At 47.7% G+C, this 24,101-nt stretch overlaps 1 protein-coding gene across 3 annotated transcripts in view; it reads right to left on the reverse strand.

The window, feature by feature from the left end:
- LOC126539137 (uncharacterized) overlaps positions 1-24,101 on the reverse strand; it is a 264,993-nt gene that overhangs the window by 124,653 nt on the left and 116,239 nt on the right. For 2 of the 3 annotated variants that reach the window (XM_055075202.2, XM_050185872.3), the window contains one exon: positions 2,992-3,118. In XM_055075202.2, coding sequence (XP_054931177.2) covers positions 2,992-3,118 — 127 coding nt within the window. Of the gene's footprint in view, positions 1-2,991; positions 3,119-21,675; positions 22,331-24,101 lie in introns of those variants that run through there. The other variant, XM_050185871.3, reaches the window with a different exon arrangement.

Below are 24,101 nucleotides of genomic sequence, written 5' to 3' on the forward strand. Positions count from 1 at the left end.
GCCTGGACGACCCCCTAACAATTTCGTTGGAAGTAAGCAAATATGATATCTGAAAGCCTGAACTCTAACAAACGGTTATATTCGAAACGGGGCGCAGACATACGTTCACAAAGGCGCGACATGTAAGAAAAGAAAAGGTCGACACACGGAAGCATTTAAGCCCATCTATTGCTATATTACCACACAGCGACAGTGCCGTGTTTCTTTTTTTTTTTCGTGCTTGGGTAAACCAGCCCTGCGAAATTACATTTGCACAACGTCACAGCGAAATAAACGCGTTTCGAAACCAATACGAACAACAGCACAACCAACAACAACAAGCAAGGACACTCGTGTAACGACGAAACTCCGCCAGCTTTCCAATGTACAGCACTCTCCCACGCTTCGCGTCACGATTTTATGAAGTTCGTTAGGCAACACGGCACCAGGTATTGAGCAAACGAAAGCGCTTGACATCTCGAGCCCGTGCGCAAGGCTCCGTACGCCTGAGCGGATCGTTAATTGATTAACGCTGTTAGTCCTTGACCTTCCACTTTTACTTTCCTCATATTCATTACGTGCTTATGCGTATTTTTATGCGCAGGTACACCCTCTTCAAGCGTGATCTGCAGTGAAGTCTGTAACGCACGCCTTTAGGGAGTCGATCGATGGCCACATGACAAAGAGGCGCGGCTTCCGATAAACATGCTCCCCTCCCCCCTGCCCACTCGCCCTCTTCCTGATAGAAGAAAAAAAAAGAAAAAGCAGAGCTAGCAATCCAGAAGATAATCCTCATTTGATGTTTGCGCTGTTGCGACAGGGCATGCGGGAAACAAGCGAATGGAGGAACTTAACACTAAGCCTCTGAGTAGATATTGGAGCTCATGTGACCTTTGCAAGCCGAGGTCAAAAACATGACGAGAGTTCAATAAACTAATCAACCAATATTTACTTTCCGCCTTTCGTGGAACACAGAAAGGCGTGTCTCTGGAAAAAAAAACAAAGAAATACCTGGAAAGCGTGATGAGTTGTAAAGGAAATTCAGACTTTGCGAATGCTAACTCGAAACTGTCATTATCGAGGTTTCAATTTGCCCTTCCTTTTCGGCTGCGCCCTTTGTGCATTGGTACCGATAAAGAAAAATTGAGAGATGCATTTCTCGAATCTCGCATCACTTTTCAGCAAGCGCCACGCCCATTTCGCGTAAACTAGAACGAGCCTCGCGCAAATACCTTCGTTCAGTAAATTAGGGATGGTGCGGTTACCTCATTTTACATTAAGCATGGACATCGGACTCAATTTGTTGCTAGAAAAAAAAAAGTTGGCACGCGCCTTTCCCCTTTGTGTTTGCTAATGATATAAGCGTTAAGTGCTTAATTTACTGCGGATAAAACCGAAAACGCCAGTACATACTTTCACAAAGAAAGTGAGGAGCCGTTTCTGAAGGCATGGAAAAGTTTCGAAACGTGTAGAGGTTCTGGCGCAATACACAAGATTTGGAGGACGCTTAAGCCTCGCCGTTAAGAGTGGAACGCCCGATAGCGTTTGAAGATCCCTGACTGCTTCTGACGCTACCTAGCAACGGCGCCTTATGTAACCGTAATGTTTACTGGGAAACGCTGGCCGCGACCGCTGTGCACGGAGGCGAGCTTTTTGGTAGAAACGCGGCCTCTTGCGCGAAGGCAAGCGCCATCTGGAGGTGTTGCAAGGAACCGGGCGTGCCGCTGTATGAATAGTACAAACGCCAGGAAAGGGGTTTGTGTTTCAGTTTGCACGTAACAAAATTACATTTTCGCATATGTTCACATTACAATCCGACGCTATCGTGTCTGTATGGTGGGTAAGTCGCACGTTACGATTTGCCTGACGCATTTTACATTTAGAAATTTTAATTATATCAGTAACTTCTTTGGTTGGGTATGCGTGGTTCGAAAGGAGGTCGGCTCGCAGACGGTCGGCGCTGGACGCGAAACGTCGACGCCGGACTTTCTGCAACATGGATCCCTTAACGCTGTCGCGCTGAAACAGCGAGACCAATGACTAGCCGTTAACACGACCCTGCGACCTACCCCCGGAAAACCATGCACGCATTAGTGAACACAATCGGAGAATTAGCCTTTTTTTTAATACGTAATCATTAAAAGTGTCAATGCGTATGTGCATGTGCGTGCATATATATATACCCTCAGTTGCACTTCGGTCCTCGAGGAAGCAGGACGTGTGTCGAGTTAGCTCCGGAACATCGCTTTTCAATGTCGTGAACAGCGTTTAAATCATGGAACAGGGACCTCCAACAGGTGGGGCGTAAAGCCAACACACTTGTCTCGCATTTATCGCTGAATCGCCGGTGAAGTTGTCTCCCGCGGAGTATTGCAGGAATGCTAGTCAAGGCACAAGACTAAAACATGACCATACCGAAGACCACCTTCCTGGCAATAACTGCAATACAGGGTTTCTCCCATGGTCGCACTTGGATGTCAAGCTCCTCGGTTGTTTCATTCATTCATTCATTCATTCATTCATTCATTCATTCATTCATTCATTCATTCATTCATCATGTGAGCACGCTGGCACTAAACGAAATAAATGCCGCAGAACTTACGGAGTCGCAGAAATAGAGGCAAACCAAGACTCGCCGTGGTTGCTTAGTGGCTATGGTGTTCCCCTGCTAAGCACAAGGTCGTGTGATCGAATCCCGGCCACGGCGGCCGCATATCGATGGGGGCGAAATGCGGAAACACCCGTGCACTTAGATTTAGGTGCACGTTAAAGAACCCCAAGTGGTCCACGTTTCCGGAGTTCCCCACTACGGAGTGCCTCATAATCAGGTCGTGGTTTCGGCACGTAAAACCCCACAACTTTTTCTTCTAAGTGCAAGTAAGGTAGTGCAATAGTAATGTGAAGCCAGCTTAACGGAACTCCGGCTGAGACAGGTACATAGAGTCAACACACACACACACACACACACACACACAACCGAATACAAGTAATTACCACGCGATCATATCGTACCTGCACCACCGATGATAACTGGGACGCACAGGAACAAACCGGCTACGCAGAGACAAAGGCCGCCGGGTGAAGTCAGTGTCCCGCTCCTGGCAATGACGCGCGGGGTCATCGCTCCCCTTGACCGCTCCTGTGAGACGAGAGAGGAAAGGGAAAGAGTTGAGACGCGTCGCGGAGTGTCCAGTTTCAAAAGCGCCGCCTTCTCGTCATATCTTCCCACCCTCGCGGAATACGCAGGCTCGCACGCCTTCTGACGACGGATGTCGCGCGTCAACGTGTACCAGAGGCCACTGCATAAAGCGTGCTTACCCCGTGAGGAGGCTTTGTAACGGTTAGGAACAATTTTAGCGTATCTACAGACAAGGTTATAAGATTTTCGTGGTCCGGAGCAGAAACTGAAGCAGGAAACCAAGAGAGGAAGACAGGAAACTGAGGTCAAACACGGCGGTCCTAGTGGGTACGAGCCATGTTTTGAGGGAACAACAGCGTACGGTGGTTAGATGGTTACAATAAACACACGAAGGCTCCCACGTTTCTGCAACGTATGTTTTTACAGCTTCTACAAACCTTTGTTAGTGCGCATAAAACATGTAAGGTCGATACATCATACACAATGCAGCAATAGTAAGTATAGCCGGAATTAAAGCCTGCTTTGGAATTGTTTATACATTAAAAAAAAAAAATACATTTACGATGTTTTACTCAGAAATTATTATATATTGGCGTTAATTTCGCATACGCTTCATATTCATCGTACGTTTCATAAAGCGTATCGCCACAAGCATCGTTCGCTCGTGCGACGGCGCTCATAGAGTATTTCACAATATTGTTATAGTGAGAAATTCTATGACAGGGCCGTCAGCGCTCCCGAACACGGTAGCGCCACTGCGGCCACGTCCAGCATACTCCCTGTGTTCCCTTCCCGCGGCACGTTGTCGGAAGTTGTGAGCGGCGGCTATCGTCATGTTGTAATGGTATCGCGAAAGCAGCCCCGCTCGCTGTTTTACGGCTACCGAGGGATAAGTTGATGAGCTCTTCAAACGAAGAAGTTTCGTTCGCTGTGCTGACTTAGGCGCCCGCTACCTGCCGTGGTTGCTCAGTGGCTATGGTGTTAGGCTGCTGAGCACGAGGTCGCGGGATCGAATCCCGGCCACGGCGGCCGCATTTCGATGGGGGCGAAATGCGAAAATACCCGTGTACTTAGATTTAGGTGCACGTTAAAGAACCCCAGGTGGTTAAAGAACCCCAGGTGTAATAAGAACGTGGTTTTGGCACGTAAAACCCCATAATTTAATTTTTTTAATTTAGGCGCCTGCTAATTACATGCATATTGTGCGAGGGAAGAAGCCAGCAGTGCCACTGGTTTGTCCAACATCTTCGGAAAGTGCGTGGTGCAAATTAAAAACCTGCAGTACAACGTGCGCTTAGACGTTAGCACGTGGTTTCATTGCTATGCATTCCGGTTATTAACGTAACAACAGTTCTGTAGTCCTTGCGCTATATATAAGGCTATGTTGGATCGCCGCCAGATTGGCACATACGCTTGGCCCGCACGCGTGACGTATGAGCTTATAGCACGCGGTGGCCGAGACCACAGAGTTGCTGGTGTCGCAGTTTCGCAGCACAGCCCCGAGTATGAGGCTAGCAGAAAAGCGGGCCAGCCCGGCCCGAATTCGCAAATCTTCTAGTTTGTAAACAACCTTTGTCATCGGCCGGGCGCCATCGCTAATGTTATGTCAGGCATCTGGATCAGCTGTAAATAAGCAAGAGAAGTTTTTGTGGTTACGCCCAGCTTAAATGTCGGCTCGCGGCGTCAGATCAACTCGTAAACGACGGCAGATGCAGCAAACTCAGCTCTCCGCTATTTGCTAGGTGCGCATGCATGGGGCGGCTCAAGTTTCGATGTTACATCTTCACTAACAATAATAAACGAAAACGAGGGACACGACTATGTCTTGATATAGTATCTTAGTGAGCGAACTGAAGAATATATGCGCGTAGGCGCGGTTGTTTACCTTGCGCTTTCTTCTTTGCCATAAAGCAGGCCCTCTTCGAAAACAAAAAAATATAACAAAAAAAGTACCTCGTACGATTTGCATGTGACTTGATAAAATTCCACCTTCACCAGCTTTCAGGCGGTGTTCTTTTAGTCGATATGACGTGTATACACACAACCGTAAGCGGAAGCCAGTGAATTGCAGCAGAAGCCAGAACAGGCACGTGACTAAAAAGCCCTCGTGCGCGACCTAATGATATCAAGGCTGCCAGATTCAAGACCCTCCTCGTTGAAATAACTGCAGGCGCACGCAGAAAACCCAGACGCAAACGTTTAATTGCAACGTTTCGGTCGGCGTCTGGCCCAAACGTCGAAGTTAAACGTTTCCTTCTGCTTTTGCATACGTGCGCCTGCAGTTGTTTCAATTTGCAAAACACCGGATCCGAAGAACTACTTCCTTCATATATGCACGTCTGCTCGTTGTGCAGCCCGATGTAGCAGCATAGCAGACGACCGAGCGAGTCGGAGCCAGTGCCAAAACGTCGCGATGTTCTCCTCCCACATGAACACCTTCCTTCTCGTGACGTCACTACACGTACACCTCGTTGGAAATGAAACCTAAACTGATTGTAGCGAAGCTAACAAAGTAAATTATGTAGGGCATTGTGAACCTACTAAAAATTTCTTTTTCCGGGGCTTCAATACCGAGGACCTCCATTTAAAGTAAAACTGCATAAAAAGTCGAAATTGTCCTATAAGCAGGCCTTAATAATGTCACGGTATGACAAGATGTCGCGTTCAGCTCTGATGGTTTAGAGACGTTTTAAAGAGCAAGACCGCGGTAGAAGCTGTCAGGTGTGAACGGTTTCTCACCGTTCATTACAAAAAAGAAAAACACAGACAGGCATTGGTGACTTTAAAACATTACGGTTCATATCTTATTTAGGCTCGATGAAGGTGCCACATGGGCTCCGGGAATCATCTTAGTCTTTCTTTACTCACACAAACCTTCATAATGTAATAAACGACTACGATACTGTGCTGCCTCTCTTTCGGTTTTTAAATGTATTGCTTCACGTACAAGACGAAAGTTATTTTCTAGTTTTAGGTAAAAACGTAAGCCCTGAAATCTTGCTCCTCTGTTTTAGTTATAACGAAAGAACCAAGACAATTTTTCTGGCTCGAAATAAAGCCTTTCTCGCCGAAAAGCCCGAATAACAAATTGTCGAACGTGAAATGTGAGGTCTACAAATGATATCGGGGAAAAAAAATTATTGTCAGACTTTCGGGAACCACGCAGGAACCGGAGAGGAACGTCGATGAGAGTGCGACCCGAGATGCCGCCTTCTGCGTCGCGTTTCGTCGGAATTCGGTGGGAAAAAGTCATTACTTGCAGCGAGCATACCGATAATTGTATCGGAAATCGATGAACCGCGTGGCCCCGGTCCTTCATCCAAACCCGCCGGTCGTAGTTTCGTGTTATCCCGTCCACGAACTCTCTCGGCCATCGCCTACAGGGCCATTCACTAACGCTCTGACGGACTGAGAGAAGTTCGCAGAAGTTCGCCAAGTCTAGAGTCCTGCGAACTCGTTTTTTTTTTTTTTTTTCCATCGTAAGTTGGACTGGTTGGTTTCGGGGTTCTTATTCGTTTTCCTCAAGCGCTGAACATCCGTTTACGTGCGAAGGATTTATGCATGGATAATCTATAAGCTGTCACACAGAGAAGGTGGATTTTCGGATGTTCGGTCTTTGGCACGTTCCCCCTGAACATAGCAGCGCACGCTCGGGCGTTGTGAGTGACGTCATAACGGCAATGTTTAGGGTGCACTAAAGAGGCAAAAAAAAATAATAAAAAGTGTGGAGGTACGACGCACGAATCAGAACCTACGTCGAGCGAAACCTTCACGAAGCGTTCAAATAAATTCTGTGCAACTAAATGTTACGCGTACTACTGTCCTTGCCTTGATCTCATGCAGCGGGTAATCGTATACAAAGTTGCTTGTTAACGCACCGCACAGCTCGCAACTTCAGCAGTATTTATGTTTAAGCAGTATACCGTTCACAAGATCATGTCGATAATCAGGAATGGAATACGAACACCTATTCAGGCGGACGCACAATAGAGACGTCGACGCAGCGATGTGACGAGGGCGAAGGCGATGTATGATGCTCCTGGAAGTATGTTGGGCGCTCCTCGAAAGGATTGGCTGGAGCGACGCTCTGTAGCTTATCCATAAAGCGACACCTAGGTGAAGAACACAAACGAAGCTATTAGCAAGAAACGAAAGAGTAGGAAGAAAGAGTCGTGCCATTCCTCTTCTCCACCGCTAGAGATCGCCTCCTGCACAAACGAGCATGACTCGGACTGGAGCTGTATCCAAGACCGTGGGCTTTGAGATCACAACGGAGCTCCTTTTGAGATATCGGAGGCCACGCACGGAGAAAAGTTTTCTTCACGAAAGGGGACCGCATGAACCGTTCTCCGAACGTTTTCTCCAACCGATGCCGCACAAAACAGCGCAAGACTTACACACTACGCATAATATTGTTTCAGCTATCTCGTCAATATTTCAAATTATGAGCGAAAGTGTCACTGAATAAAGCGTCACTCTGGTGCAGTAAATGTCTAATGCAACTTAACGTAACCAAATGTAAAGCTATGCAAATTTCCCGCCGTTCAAAATGCAGTGACACGCGCCTATACTTTCTTAACAGTAATCAGCTAACGCCTGTTGACGCATAGAAGTATCTCGGTCTTCATGTCACAAATAATCTCTCATGGCACACCCACATTGAGTACGTCTGTAATAATGCTTACCGCATGCTTAGATACCTGCGTCGTAATTCTGCATCTGCGCCTTCATCCCTTCAAGTAATTCTTTACCGAACATTGGTACGATCAAAGCTCGAATACGCATGCGCCATATGGGATCCCGCTCAAACCACTCTAACTCTTGCCCTAGAATCAATCCAAAACCGTGCAACTAGATTCATTTTATCAAATTACTCGCGTCATTCCAGCGTTACAGCAATGAAAAATACCCTAAAGTTACCCGATCTTTCATCCCGTAGAAAATGCCCTCGCCTCTCGCTTTTTCATAATTTTTTTCACTTCAACCCTGTATTAAAAGAGCAGCTTCTCACAAAAGCGTTTCACGTTTCATCTCGTTCAGATCAATGCTTTAAAGTAGGCATGCCGTCATGTAAGACTAATCTTTACAGTGATTCTTTCATTCCTCAAACAAGCACGGAATGCAACTATCTTCCCACTGCCATCGCCCCCATCACGGACACTACTAACTTCAAGAACGCCATTCAACATGCTTTTGCTTAAATCCAATGTTATTTGCACAAATTGTTTGTTATGTTTCCCCCACTCCTTTCTGTAGTGCCTCCGGGCCCTGAAAGCAAATAAATAAATAAATAATAAATAAATAAAACTGGGACTTTTGAAATGTAACTTTTGAAAGATTAGTTTTTTTTTTTTACAGACCTGCTCTGAGAACCAAAGAAAACAGTTTGTTGCTTCTTGACTGTGTATGTCTGTCGTCACCACGTACGCAAATGAAATTCCGATTTACGTCCGCCACGTTCTAGCTGCAAAAGAGGGGCGGTCAAAGTGAAATCAGGCGGTCGGCACAGTGCTATCGTTTCTCCATTCTCTGGCCCGGCGAATTAATTATCCATTACTTGTTTGCGTTCCGTTGTCGGACTTCGCACAAGGAGAAAAAGAAACAGCAGCTGCACTCTCGAACTGATGCTTAGATGTAGTTTCTCTCTCTCTCTCTCTCTCTCTCTCTCTCTCTCTCTCTCTCTCTCTCTCTCACGTTTTTTTTTTCTCGTAGTAATCGAATGGCGATCATTCAAACAAGCAAATCTGATAAAAATGAAAGTGTCCTGAGGGGTGACGGCACGCACCAATTCTACGGCTGGTTTTGGCACAAAACAAGCGATGTCACAATTCTTCTCAAGGAGGCAAAAAGCTAGTGAAACGCGCGAAGTTTTGACTAGAGCTGTTCTAACAATCACTTTGCCATTACTCTGGCGCCTTTCCCGAATTTCCGCAACCTATGACTACGTCTTAAAATGATGAAAGAAGCAGAGAGAGGGGAGCACCAAATTTACGGGTGATCCCACACTCTTTTTGGCGGTCGTTCAGGCCTTACCACGTGATCTTGAATTGAATATTAAATTTTGATAGTGAATTATGCCTATTTAAATACCAGACAATACTGTGTTCAACAAACAGTCTGGCCAGTAACACGATTACCGTTCGATCAGTGAGGCTCCGCGTTTGTAATGCTGCACCCCGCAGTCGTTAGACTTCAATAGTCCTCGACAGTTCTCGAGGTGCGACAAACGCAACCAAATTCAGTGCAGCGAAGGCGGAGCGAAACTATCTGTCCTTTCCCTTGTATTTTAATGGGAAACACCCACGTTGAAATTCCCCCCTTAATGGTTTCTTCGTACTCCCTCTACGTCTGTCCGTACGCTCTGCTGAAAAAGAACTATCATCATCGCGCCGTCCTGACCACGATAATGTATTGTACAGACTATCGAAACATAAACTACGAATGATGGACAGGTAGGAAGTCATGTGTGAAAGAGTGCGCACGAAAGTTGAGTTCCACAGACTTTCACGTTAGGGGCCAAATTAACACACTCTGTGCTGGTACCGAGCCCGCTTTGCATTTGAATGCATTTGCACTTGCGCGCTTGTGCATTTTTAGGGGGAACCTTCTTTTTTTTTTCTAAATCGTAATGACATTACGCTTTCTGCTATCTGCTTGAGGTGCAACAGTTCGATCAGTGCCAAAAGATAGGGCTAGCCCTGACGCTTCCTTTTTCATTGCCTTTTAGTTGCGCCGTTAATACGTTACCATAAGTTAACAACAATTGCCCAAAGCAACACTTCGCTTAGTCATTATGCGTAATTATTTATTTTTTTACGAAGCAATTATGTTTGCCAGTAGCGTATTGAAAACCACATAATTCTAGAACGCAAAGGCTATGCGCGACTAATTGCCCTACAACAATTTCGCGATAAAAATTAGACTTATGAATGTTTACATGACATCCACAAGATCGTTCGAAGCCAGAAGGACGAAGTTCAGGCTAGTATATGTAGCACCTATCGATTCCATGCTACTGTTCTTTCTAGTGTATCTAATATATAGAAGCTTGGCGCTTCGATCGGCTATCAACAATATACCTTTTCCTAACGTTAGCCGCCTAGGGCAACATTAGACGGTGAACATTCGACGGTCTGGAAATTTCGCAAACACCGCCCCGAAAAGTGTTCTGCCGTTTTAAGAACGATCACGCCAAACTACGGATCTTTTTTCTCTCCTTTTCTTTCTTTGTTCCTTCATTTTGCCGGCACTGCTGCTGACGGCAGCGCCAACGCAAATACGTGACAGCGCGCTTGTATCCTAAACTATACAAAGCGGGCAGCTATACCGGCTTCGTTGTCAAAGAAACAACGTACTTCACCAAACATTGCAAAATCCGCCGCTATCCCTTTGAATTCAATCTTTCTCAATCGGCTCGCGTTCGCCCGTTCTGGAGAGCAGCGGAACATATTTGACTGGCAACATCCGGCGCCTAACAAAGCGATCGCGTCTACACGGTGTGTATCGCGCGAAAATTGAAGTGTACTCAGACAACATAACATACACATCTTCGTCGACCTTCGAAAAAAAAAAAAGAAGAAGGGGGGCGAAGTTCTTCGCCCGGGGTGCCTCACGTTGTTCGCAGCTGCATGGAACGCTAGAGGCAGCAACAGGCGCGATGCGATGGAGTGGTGCCGAGTGGCGGCGCGCGGAAAGGGGATGAAAATCATCCGAGCGCGTGTTTATTCGACAGCTGCCGAGACCTTCGCCTTTTCGGTTCGTCCTTTCCGCGTTTTCGGTTCGAGCGAAGGATATACGGTGTCTACTCGATGGGGTACTTGGGCCACGGCATATAGTGCCGACTTTGCGTCCCGCGAAACGAAAACGCTACAAACTTTTCTGCCAGACGCTGGTCTCAACTAGATCATTTGTATCCGTATGTTATGCGATGTGTGTGGTAAGTGTCGTACGTTCTCTGTGTGTAGTTTTATTTACCGTCACATTCACCTGAAGTAACCTGCTAAGCGTGACCTATCTATCTATCCATCTATATCTATCTATCCATCTATATCTATATCTATCCATCTATATCTATATCTATCTATCTATCCATCTATCTATCTATCCATCTATCCATCTATCTATCTATCCATCCATCTATCCATCCATCTATCCATCCATCTATCTATCCGTCCATCTACCCGTCCATCTATCCATCCAACTATCTATCCGCCCATCTATCCATCCATCTATCCGTCCGTCTATCTATCCATCCATCTATCCGTCCGTCTATCTATCCATCCAACCATCTATCCGTCCGTCTATATATCCGTCCATCTATCCGTCCATCTATCCATCCGCCTATCCATCCGTCTATCCATCCGTCTATCTATCCGTCCATCTATCCGTCCATCCGTCCATCTATCCGTCCCTCTATCCATCCATCCATCTATCCGTCCGTCTATCCGTCCGTCTATCCATCCGTCCATCTATCCGTCCATCTATCCGTCCATCTATCTATCCGTCTGTCTATCCGTCTATCCATCCGTCTATCTATCTATCTATCTATCCATCTATATCTATATCTATCCGTCCATCTATCCATCCATCTATCTATCCATCTATCCATCCATCTATCTATCCATCTATCCGTCCATCTATCTATCCATCTATCTATCCGTCCATCTATCCATCCATCTATCCGTCCATCTATCCATCTATCTATCCGTCCGTCTATCCGTCCGTCCATCTATCCGTCCGTCTATCCGTCCGTCCATCTATCTATCCGTCTATCCGTCCGTCTATCTATCCGTCCATCTATCTATCCGTCTATCCGTCCGTCCGTCCGTCTATCCATCCGTCCGTCTATCCATCCGTCTATCTATCCGTCTATCCATCCGTCTATCTATCTATCCATGTATATCTATATCTATCTATCCGTCCATCTATCCCTCCATCTATCCGCCCATCTATCTATCCGTCCATCCATCTATATCTATATCTATCTATCCGTCCATCTATCCATCCATCTATCTATCCATCTATCCATCCATTTATCCATCCATCTATCTATCCATCCATCTATCCGTCCATCTATCCATCCATCTATCCGTCCATCTATCTATCCGTCCATCTATCTATCCGTCCATCTATCTATCCGTCCATCTATCTGTCCGTCTATCTATCCGTCCGTCCATCTATCTATCCGTCCGTCTATCCGTCCGTCCGTCCATCCGTCCGTCCATCTATCCGTCCGTTTATCTGTCCGTCCATCTATCTATCCGTCCGTCTATCCGTCCGTCCATCTATCCGTCCGTCTATCTGTCCGTCCATCTATCTATCCGTCCGTCCATCTATCCGTCCGTCTATCCGTCCGTCCATCTATCTATCCGTCCGTCTATCTATCCATCCATCTATCCGTCTATCTAACCGTCTATCCGTCCGTCCGTCTATCCGTCCGTCCATCCGTCCGTCTATCCGTCCGTCCATCTATCTATACATCCGTCTATCTATCCGTCCATCTATCCGTCCGTCCATCTATCTATCCGTCCGTCCATCTATCCGTCCGTCTATCTGTCCGTCCATCTATCTATCCGTCCGTCCATCTATCGGTCCGTCTATCTGTCCGTCCATCTATCTATCCGTCCGTCTATCCGTCCGGCTGTCTATCCGTCCGTCCGTCTATCCGTCCGTCTATCCGTCCGTCCATCTATCCGTCCGTCCGTCTATCCGTCCGTCCATCTATCCGTCTATCCGTCCGTCCGTCTATCTATCCGTCCATCTATCCGTCCATCTATCCATCCATCTATCCGTCCATCTATCCATCCATCTATCCGTCCGTCTATCTATCCATCCATCTATCCGTCCGTCCGTCTATCCGTCCGTCTATCCGTCCGCCCGTCTATCCGTCCGTCCATCTATCTATCCGTCCGTCTATCCGTCCGTCCATCTATCCGTCCGTCTATCTGTCCGTCCATCTATCTATCCGTCCGTCCATCTATCCGTCCGTCTATCCGTCCGTCCATCTATCCGTCCGTCTATCCGTCCGTCCATCTATCCGTCCGTCCGTCTATCCGTCCGTCCATCTATCCGTCCATCTATCCCTCTATCTATCCGTCTATCCGTCCGTCTATCTATCCGTCTATCCGTCCGTCTATCTATCCGTCCATCTATCTATCCGTCCATCTATCCATCCATCTATCCGTCCGTCTATCTATCCATCCATCTATCCGTCTATCTAACCGTCTATCCGTACGTCCGTCTATCCGTCCGTCCATCCGTCCGTCTATCCGTCCGTCCGTCTATCCGTCCGTCTATCTGTCCGTCCATCTATCTATCCGTCCGTCCATCTATCCGTCCGTCTATCTGTCCGTCCATCTATCTATCCGTCCGTCTGTCTATCCGTCCGTCCGTCTATCCGTCCGTCTATCCGTCCGTCCATCTATCCGTCCGTCCGTCTATCCGTCCGTCTATCTGTCCGTCCGTCTATCTATCCGTCCGTCTATCCGTCCGTCCATCTATCCGTCCGTCTATCTGTCCGTCCATCTATCTATCCGTCCGTCCATCTATCCGTCCGTCTATGTGTCCGTCCATCTATCTATCCGTCCGTCCATCTATCCGTCCGTCTATCCGTCCGTCCATCTATCTATCCGCCCGTCTATCTGTCCGTCTATCTATCCGTCCGTCCATCTATCTGTCCGTCTATCTATCCGTCCGTCTATCTGCCCGTCCGTCTATCTATCCGTCCGTCTATCCGTCCGTCTGTCTATCCGTCCGTCTATCCGTCCGTCCATCTATCCGTCCGTCTATCCGTCCGTCCGTCCGTCTATCCGTCCGTCCATCTATCCGTCCGTCCATCTATCCATCCATCTATTCGTCCGTCTATCTATCCATCCATCTATCCGTCTATCTATCCGTCTATCCGTCCGCCCGTCTATCCGTCCGTCCGTCTATCCGTCCGTCCATCTATCCGCCCGTCCGTCTATCCGTCCGTCCATCTATCTATCCGTCCGTCTATCTATCCGTCCGTCTATCCGTCCGTCCATCTATCCATCCATCTATCCGTCCATCCATCTATCCGTCCGTCTATCTATCCGTCCATCTATCTATCCGTCCATCTATCTATCCGTCCGTCTGTCCGTCCATCTATCTATCCGTCCGTCTATCCGTCCGTGCATCTATCCGTCCGTCTAACCATCCATCTATCCGTCCGTCTATCTATCCATCCATCTATCCGTCTATCTATCCGTCCGTCCATCTATCCGTCCGTCTATCTGTCCGTCCATCTATCTATCCGTCTGTCTATCCGTCCGTCCATCTATCCGTCCGTCTATCCGTCCGTCCATCTATCCGTCCGTCTATCCGTCCGTCCGTCTATCCGTCCGTCCATCTATCCGTCCGTCTATCCGTCCGTCCATCTATCCGTCCGTCCGTCTATCCGTCCGTCCATCTATCTGTCCGTCCATCTATCCGTCCGTCTATCCGTCCATCTATCCGTCTACCTATCCGTCCATCTATCCGTCCATCTATCTATCCGTCCATCTATCCGTCCGTCCATCTATCTGTCCGTCCATCTATCTGTCCGTCCGTCTATCCGACCGTCTATCCGTCCGTCCATCTATCCGACCGTCTATCCGTCCGTCCATCTATCCGTCCGTCTATCCGTCCGTCCATCTATCCGTCCATCTATCCGTCCATCTATCCATCCATCTATCTATCCGTCTATCTATCCGTCCGTCTATCCGTCCGTCCATCTATCCGTCCGTCTATCTATCCGTCCGTCTATCCGTCCGTCCATCTATCCGTCCGTCTATCCGTCCATCTATCTATCCGTCCATCTATCTATCCGTCCGTCTATCCATCCATCTATCTATCCGTCCGTCTATCTATCTGTCCGTCTATCCATCCATCTATCCGTCCGTCTATCTGTCCGTCCGTCTATCCGTCCGTCCGTCTATCCGTCCGTCCGTCTATCCGTCCGTCCATCTATCTATCCGTCCATCTATCTATCTATCTATCTATCTGTCTGTCTATCTATCTATCTATCTGTCTGTCTGTCTGTCTATCTATCTGTCTATCTGTCTGTCTGTCTGTCTGTCTGTCTGTCTGTCCGTCCGTCCGTCCGTCCGTCCGTCCGTCCGTCCGTCCGTCTGTCTGTCTGTCTGTCTGTCTGTCTGTCTGTCTGTCCGTCCGTCCGTCTGTCTGTCTGTCTCATGCTGGCTGTGCTGAGGGGACCGGGCTTGAAACCAACCTTAGGAACAACTTGGGTCACTGGGTATCTGACACAGGGTTTATTTTTTAAACCTTCTGCGGTAATAACGTGGCTAGCATATTGTTCATAATAATGAACAATAATGTCCCTTAATAATAATGCAATTAGCATTCTTAAGGGACTTCACGCACTTCACGGTATCAATCTATCGCTAGCGTGCCCCTTTTCACAGCTAGAAGTAGAAAAAGCAATGCCGTTGATTGTAAAGCTCCCGTCAATGTTCACACTTTGAAAACTCAAAAATACAATACCGTTGCCTGTTCCCTCACCAGGTTTTCATGGTAAGAGAGAGAAATGGGGATTTGAGGTACCGTGCGTAATAGAAACTGTGTTTCATCCGAGCCACACTGGACTGGCCATCAATACTTGTTCACCGTTGGTGCCCTATGATGACAAGCTTTAGGCGCTCGCAGGTGCTCCGACACCTACGGCACGACAGTGCTAAGCCTCCGAGATTGGTGGAGAGAACGAAGTTTTACTTCCTAGTTACCCTACTCTTATAGCGACTAATTCTGAGTGACTTTCTCAGTCACTCTATGCTTCGTGACTCTATTCTTAGTGACTGTTTTTTGGTGACTCTACTCTAAGTGACTACATTTCTGGAGACTATTTGTTAGTGACTCTACTTCTCGTGACTATTTCGCTTTCTGAGTCCAGGGGAGGTATTCTGTAAGAGTCCACGAAGTTGACATGTCCATTTCGTCTACTGCTCAAGTGCTGATTGGCTTTGGCGCCTCGCTGCTGCTGACGCATATCCCAGCCCAGCCAATCAAAACTTCAACAGCAGACGAAATGGACCCGTCGAGTAGGTGTACCATTGCATAATACTTCCGCAGTTGTCTCCGTTACTGGCTCCGAGTCTTTCTTGTTGGTCCCATTGACGTGTTTTATGCGGGCCACCAGCAGTGGTCATATAGTCTACGGCGCGCATCTCTCCCGGTAGAGCGGTCCCACTCTCCCAGATGTAGGGAAGGTAGGGTGGGATACTTGAGCGACTCAAGAAAGTGTCCAGAGGAGAGTGCTCCCCACAAACATGAAGTGCCTTCAGCCGTTGGCCGCGTATTTGACACGCTGTTTTGTCAGGTCTGCTTTCCTCAGTGCGGTGTTGAATAGCATCCACGAGTACTAGCATCCACGAGTAATAGCATCCACGAGTAATAGCATCCACGAGAATTCAATACAGCGTCCTCTCCAGTGTGTGTTGGCGGTGGAAGGCGGTAAGAGGAGTCTGTTGTTCTTTTGCACTCCTCGAGGCGATTCGAGAGTGGAGAAAGGCTTCGTATACTCGTTTCTAACGCCCACGTCATATTTTTGCGAATCCTTCCCGAAAGTGTGCCTAAAATGCGGTATTCTTTGAGGCCCCGCCTGTGGCACGTGTAGAAGACGACAGGCCGGCAGCGCACCAGAACCAGATGCAAAAAAAAAACCGACTCGCGAAGGCGCGGGAGCGTCGCGAGGAAACACGTCCATGGATATTCCGGAATAAAGCCCGAGGGTTAGCGAGCGGAGTTATAACAGATATGTATATGTGAAGGCCTGACTGTGCAAGCTGGAGAAACAAAAGCACAGCGGGCTGTAGAATGCCGCGATGGAACCTGATGGCGTCATCCTGATCAAGAAAGGAGAACAAAGAGGCTTAAGAACGCAGTAAAGGAAAGATCCGAGAAATGTGCGTAAAATGACAGCGTAATGATCTGAATGAATTATGCACACGGAGACTGAGAAAGGTCCCAGACAATGGGCAAAACATTGGCATTAAGAAAGAGCACAGAGCCTCACGAGTCACCACCGACGCGATGCCTGCCAAGAACCATTCATTAACTAGAGCCGAGGAAAGAGACTGAAAGCGTAGCGGACGGCCATATATACAGAAAGAGAGGGGAAGCATAACCAAACCAAACCAGTGGGCTAAATACAAGCTTGCGCTGGGCCTCTTTCGGTGGCCCTCTCGGGAGTCGGCGCTTTGGGCCCGCCGCGGGAATGCATGTGACGAACTTACCTAATGTTCTGTGTTTGAAATAGAGGCTGCGGTGCGATTATTATTACTAATTTTAGTATTTATATATTCGGATGTACCTGCGCACATTAGGTATGTTTGAATGATTAACATTACTGTTTAATTATAGTTGGTACAGCTATTCGCATATGAACATGTCACTTTCAATATCTTTTTATTCATGCAATTCAAACATTGTTTAATTAAGGGCGAAGGGGGGAGAGATAATTAACAACAGAGCAGATGCCAAACGTCGATGACGAAGAAAAAATAACACCAAGAACATATGCTCAGCAGATTTGCCCTAAAGAAATAGCATACAGTACTATATTCCTGATAAAATTCTGCAATCCGAACATGTAATACAATTGATATTCATAATACAGCATTGCGACACGTAATGCTCCCTTGTTATGTTTAGTTTAGTTTATTTACTACGGTTGCCAACGAAGTACTCCAGACACAATATCGATATTTTTTTTTCGACAGCAACTACAGGGGAACGCTCGAGGCGCACGCTGTTCGTCGACGTCGGCGTTGTCGTGCTGTCCCACTATCCACCGCGCCTGCGCGGTTTCCGCGCGGTAGCTCAGAGTGCATTAAGGGACGCAGGTTGTGTTCGGCTGAAAAAGAAATGACAAAGCGAAGTGGACCCATGGTGAACGCTTCGATCAATCGAAGCTCGGTGGCAGAGCGTTCAACGTACAGCTGAGTTCCATCTCTCCCCAAAATTAAAGAGCTCGGCTCAAAGGTCGCCGTTTCGACACGATCGCCGAACTCAAGCGAGAATCGCAGACAGTCATCCCCTCGTACACGAAGGAAGACTTCCAGGACATACTCCCAAAGTTGCAGAAATGCAGGAACACGGAGAAGCGCGCTGTATTGCTGACAAAAGAGGACGTACTATTTCGAAGGCGAATGCGTTTTTAATGTAGCTTTATTGAAAACGGAAGCTAGTCTCGAAACTTCTTTTTGGTGCCACCTCGTACTTGGAACCGACTTAACGACAAATTGAAACGAAAGGTCGGATCGATAGGCGAATAACCAAAAGCGTACTTGTGAAAAGCAGGATATAGGAATGCCGCATCTGCGCGCAGAAGAAGGTATAAGAGTGGTAGCGTAGAGGGGGAAAAGAATAACATACCCCTAACCATTTTTTTTTAAGGTCCTCGCTTTCCTGCGCACAAAATCGCCGCAAAAAGCCAGCACGGGCCTGCGGCTTACGAGCTACGTTCGAATGACGTAAGAGCGCGAACTGAGACAGCCACAAAGAGGGAAGCACGAGAATGGATATATATGCGACACTCAGTTTCAGTGTTTGTGTAGTTTTCCGTCAGTCCTTTTACGTCTTTGTTATAAACATGAACCACCTTGCGCAAAGGCAATCTCTTTTTGAGCAGGGTACGACAGCAAGTGCCGTTACTTCTGGCCTGCACATACCTCAACGGTTCGGCAATTCGGCAACGGATCGGTCAAGTCCTGCGTTAAGGGGGCGTGAAACACTTTTTCTTAATGAGTAAGAAAACATTACCGATCTGCAGAAGAGGATCCTGTCAATATGTGAACCAACTCTCTCTGCACTGCACGCGGCAGAGAATATTTTCGGCATGTGATTCGTCATGCGACGTCTTTTAATACCGCGATCGTCTACCAATGGTCAGAATGTGTTTCAGCCCCCTTTTTTGGACAACGTCGTAACCCGACAGCGATGTGTGCATCGGTGTGCATCACATGCGCATGTTCATCGCGCTCTGTGTCAAAATTTTGCTGAAACTTTCATTACGCGCATAATAGCGGCAACATTATATCGCGCGCTACTGCGCTCAGTATGACTCGCAGTGCAAGTTATTCAGAATGCGGTGCACAGCGCTACCTTCGCTAAACACTCAATGAGTGATTCACGTTAAGCATTCAAATCATTCGTAACAGCGAGGATCACTTTAGAAGGAAGGTGCCAACTTGGACCTTAGCATTAGGGAGTATTCTACCGTGGCAACAAAGCCTTCTCCTGGGGTATATAGATTGGCTACTACTAACAAGTGAAACTCTATTGTGAAAATGTTTCGTTAGGCCTCCGCTTCAATATCGATCGTTAATAGACACCAGGTGTGCTGAAAATTGTCGAATTCCACAATGCTGCCAAATTTCGCCACGTTGACGTTTTGAGCCACTCAGAGGGGGCCGTAACAGCTCTGTGGGCAAATCAGTATTTACAAGAAGGCGAATTTGACAATATAGCGGAATGCTATAATGTTCAGAATGTGCTAGTACCACTGGTGCACAGGGCAAACTGGGAACATGAAACGACAACTTGAAGGCGAAAATGCTATTGCATTTAGTACGATTTGCCTGGAAACGTGCTAAATACAATATTAGACTGTTAGAACACCGGAAATTTTCATTTCTATAACAGTCCGCAATATCGTTCTGGAATAATTTTCGCTTGGCTAGATAGAGGTTGAATGACTACGGCGCTCCCAATGTCTCAGAGAACTTATGAAGCGGTAACATGACAACTAATCAAATAAATGCTCTTGCATTTATTACGTTACAAAGACAAGTGCGACTCGTGCTAGCAGTTGTCAATCCGCAAATCTTTCAACGGTTATAATAGCCATGGTGACCGCGCGAGTGCTTGATAAGAATCCATCTGCTATCAACTAAGCTCTCTATCACTTCGTTCACGACCGACAGAAACGCAAGTCGGCCAAAGCGCACAAGCGATTAAGCTGCTCTTTATAAGCCATGGAAGCAAAAAAAAAAAAAAAAAAAAGAATCTGACTACGACAACTGGGTGTACCTACGCACCGCAATCGACGAAAAAGTGACGACGACAAAATGCGCTGCATTAAAAAAATAGATGCATGACAAAGCTCGATGCTGAAGAGCCAAAAGAAATGACAGTGAGGTTAGAATGCAAAACGTGCGGCGGAAAGGAAAAGAGCGTCGAGGAGGAGGAGAGGTCTGCTGCAGGAACAGCGGGGGGTCCGCTGCCGGTGCCGTTGACGACGTCGAGAGCGAGCTTTCCTCCTCGTCGTAATCGAGTTCTGACGGCAAGGTCAAGTTCGTCCAACAACCAGTCCGATGCTTTCTGCTGTTGCGTGCTTCCGACGCACCCCTCTCCCCTTCGTTTTTTCCCAGTACCCTCTCTCTCTCGCCACACACTTCCTTCGGTGTCTTTAAGCGTACGAGTGGAAAGGGCGCGGAGCCGTGCGTGAAGCCTCTGCCGAAGCCATTCCAGCGAGAAGATGCAACCTTTCGCCGCTGTCGAGAGAAGTGAACAACCCGTCCAGGGGCAAGGGCGGCGGGACTGTGAAAGAGAGAGAGGGGACACGTAAGCGAGAAACGCGCCGTTTCTCCTTTCCATCTTCATTATATCCCGCCCTTCCGCCGCCGAAAAAGCGATGGAGGAGGACCTCAGACCTACCGGTTTGCCGGGCGTTTTCTCTTTTTCTGAAACGCTGCTCGACTCAGGTCGGGGCCCGACGCAGCAAGAACGAGTCTAGTGATTCGGCTGAAGTCGGGTCTGCGCGCGGTATGCGTTCTGTCTCGACGGGAGCAGCCCCACCCGCTTTTCTTGCCTTTTGATTCAGAATCCGCTTCGGAGCAGCATGATTTATCATGTGACATTCACCTGCTGCCGCGGACAACGCGCTCGAAGATTATACCGTACAACCTACCTCTAGAATGCATGCCGAACGAAGCGATTCTCCACGATCTCAACCAACCAGTCCCGAGGAACAAAGAGCCAAGTAAGAAACAACGGCAAAGCTAGAACGTACGTTTCGTCTAACACACAGAAAGGCAGCACACGGCAGGAGGGGGAAAACAGCCTTTTATAAGTACGACAGTTCCTGCAAATGTTACAACAACGTTAGTCACGTGAAGACTGTCAGCGTTTCTGAAATAGCTAGAAGTGGGGTTAAGTGGATTTGCTTTCGGGAACCAACATAAGCCCAACGGATCATTTTAAACGGTCCTAGCTTCAAGAAGAAACGATCTCGCAGATGTCTGTAACAGGAATGCCATCAGGTTGAAGTCACACGCGACTTGTAGCGCAAAAGACCCCGACGACAGTGGTAGACAACTGAACACACAGTGCTGAGTGCACGTTCCATCTGTATTCTGTTGTTTTCCTAGTTGTTTTGCACTGTAACTCATTCTTGTCATTATGAGTCAAAAAGAAAGCCGTATTGCAACTTTCGTTGATCACGTTAACGTTCCCTTACGCTCTTCGTGACAGCCGTTAGTATCACCATGCAGGAAAGAGTTAAGCACAAAAAGCGCACCGTGGCAATTAGGCGTTCTTACCCGCACAGCAGGCTCACAGGAGCGAGCTTTCCTTCTCACATTCTTGAACGGAGCATCTTCCAGCAAGGTCCTCATTCCGGCGGCTCGCACTCTTCCCAGCCCTCAGCAGCGAAGTTGCACGCGATCCGTCCGCAGTAACGACACTGACACCATCACCTAAGCCACGACAAGGGACCAGAACGACAGCCGTTCCGTCGTCGCGCTCCCCAAAAAACACACGCGCACACTAGTCAAACTCTCACAACTGCCGAGCTACTGAAAGAGTTGACAATGCTCAAGTCAGTGAGGAGGGGAGAGGCTCTCGGAACGACCGGAACAACACGACCGTCCGAGCACGACGGACTGGGGAGTAGCAGACGACTCCAGGGGTGAGGCCTACGGGATCGATTCTGCCGAGTGGGACCGACGACGGGCTTGTTCGAGACGCACAGAGTCACTAAACTCACGCACGGACGCAACGAGTCGAAGCACGCCGGACAGCTGACCGCGGCCGCGTGCACTTTTCAAAGTGACCGCAACGAACACGCGATCCCGACACGCTGCGAGCCGGCGCAGACCCGCGCGAAAATTTTGGCAGGATCCAAGTGGCTCGCCGGTCCCGAGCTTCCTTCTCTTTCTTTCGTACGCCTCTCTTTCGCACGCGACCACCACCATGCAACTCGCTCCTTTCTTCTTTCCCTCTTCGCTGTTTTCCCTCTCGCTCAAAGTTCCCGCCCTCTCCTAACCTCTCCCCGAAGGAAGCGAGCTCGAGTTCAGTGATGGAAGAGAGCGAGAAGATTCCTTCGACCCGTCAGGTGCTGCCATCTCGCGTTGGTGGGTTGCCGTGAAAGCGCGCTCCGGGCCTGTGTTTCGATCTTCATTCCTTCCCTTATGAGAAGCCATCGCTTCTTGCAAACAATAAAAGAGGGCGGCATGGAGCTGTCATTATTAAGGTCCCTACAGAAAGCCAGTTTCTTTCTTTTTTAATAGAGACTATAGTCTTTATTGAACCACTGTGGGAATTTCCGAAGTATTAATTATTTGTCATGACGTTGTGATGAGCTCTAGTCGTCGGGATAACCTAGAAAGGCATCGTAGTTTCGGGATTCCTGGTATTTCCACAAAACTTGAGCGCTGGCTGGCTTCAGCGATAAAATTGCACAATGCGAGAAAGTTTATTATTATTATTATTATTATTATTATTATTATTATTATTATTATTATTATTATTATTATTAAACTAATGAACAAATCGATCAGGACATTTATGTTTGACTTGACTGACTCATTCACAGCAAGAAAAGACAGGAGTCGAAGAAGGAACATGAAATTGAATCGTATCATTGACGGAGGCTGCGGCAATTTGATGAGGTCAATTCAACAGCCCCCCCCCCCTCCCATCAGGCAGGAATAGTTTGAGCAAATTTCACTCAAAAATCGCTAAAGCAATTTTTCATGTTTGCTCGAACAGGGGGAGATAGACAGAAGAAAAGGAAAGGCGGGTCAATTTAGGCGTAGTAAGGGTAAAAGCAGACGAATTCAGGCTGGTGCTCGCAAACATATATGAAGCTTTATGGCAGGGAGATGAAGATAACATAAAGGTAATGAATAAAACCGTTAGGCCGGATTCCAGAAGCGGCAATTGAAGTGGGAGGTAAGGCAGCATGGGAACCAGTAGGTAAGAGAGAGAGAAAGCAATGCGAGGAAAGGCATGGAGCAGACGAGCGTGCGGTTTGCTACCCTACACTGGGGGTAAGAAAAGGGGAATAGAAAGAGCAAAAGAGGGAGAGAGTGATCACCGAGTACACTTGGGAGGATGCAAAGGGACACTATAAGCGGTCTCATAAACCGGTGCACAAGCTTTCGGGAGTTCAAATGCCTTCAATTGCCGATTGCGTAAGTTGGACCCCTTGCTACGGCTAAAACTGCCATCTAGCCCTTCCCGAGGGGAAACAACCTTGCTGTACCACTTGTGGCTGGGAGTGGCGTTCACGAAAGCTTACTCTTATCGTATGGGAATGGCGAACACCCCAATGTGCGACTCCTGTAGGTGCGAGACAACCATCGAGCACCTATTGTGTATCTGTCCTCGCTACGACGTACAACGCCTCACTCTCAGTACAACTTTAAACCGACTGGACTCGAGACCCTTCTCTGACTCAAACATCCTCGAACCGTGAATACACCCGTCACTGGCACAAAAAAGGGATTCGAACTACCCAGGGACCCAATAGAGAAACGACAAAATATCAAAGTGCTTTGTCGGATAGAATTCGCTGAACTGCCGAAACTAACAAACAAGAAGAAAGCAAGCGGTATTGGAAATTATAAAGTCGGAAAGATTGAGGAAGCAGTCGAAAATGACCACAGCATGCAATTAGTGCGAAGAAAACTTGTCATAGACAGGACAAGATGTATGCAGTGCTAGATAACCAGGCTAATGTTAT

The sequence above is a fragment of the Dermacentor andersoni genome, chromosome 11, assembly GCF_023375885.2.
Source record: "Dermacentor andersoni chromosome 11, qqDerAnde1_hic_scaffold, whole genome shotgun sequence".
Classification (NCBI taxonomy): Eukaryota; Metazoa; Arthropoda; class Arachnida; order Ixodida; family Ixodidae; genus Dermacentor; species Dermacentor andersoni.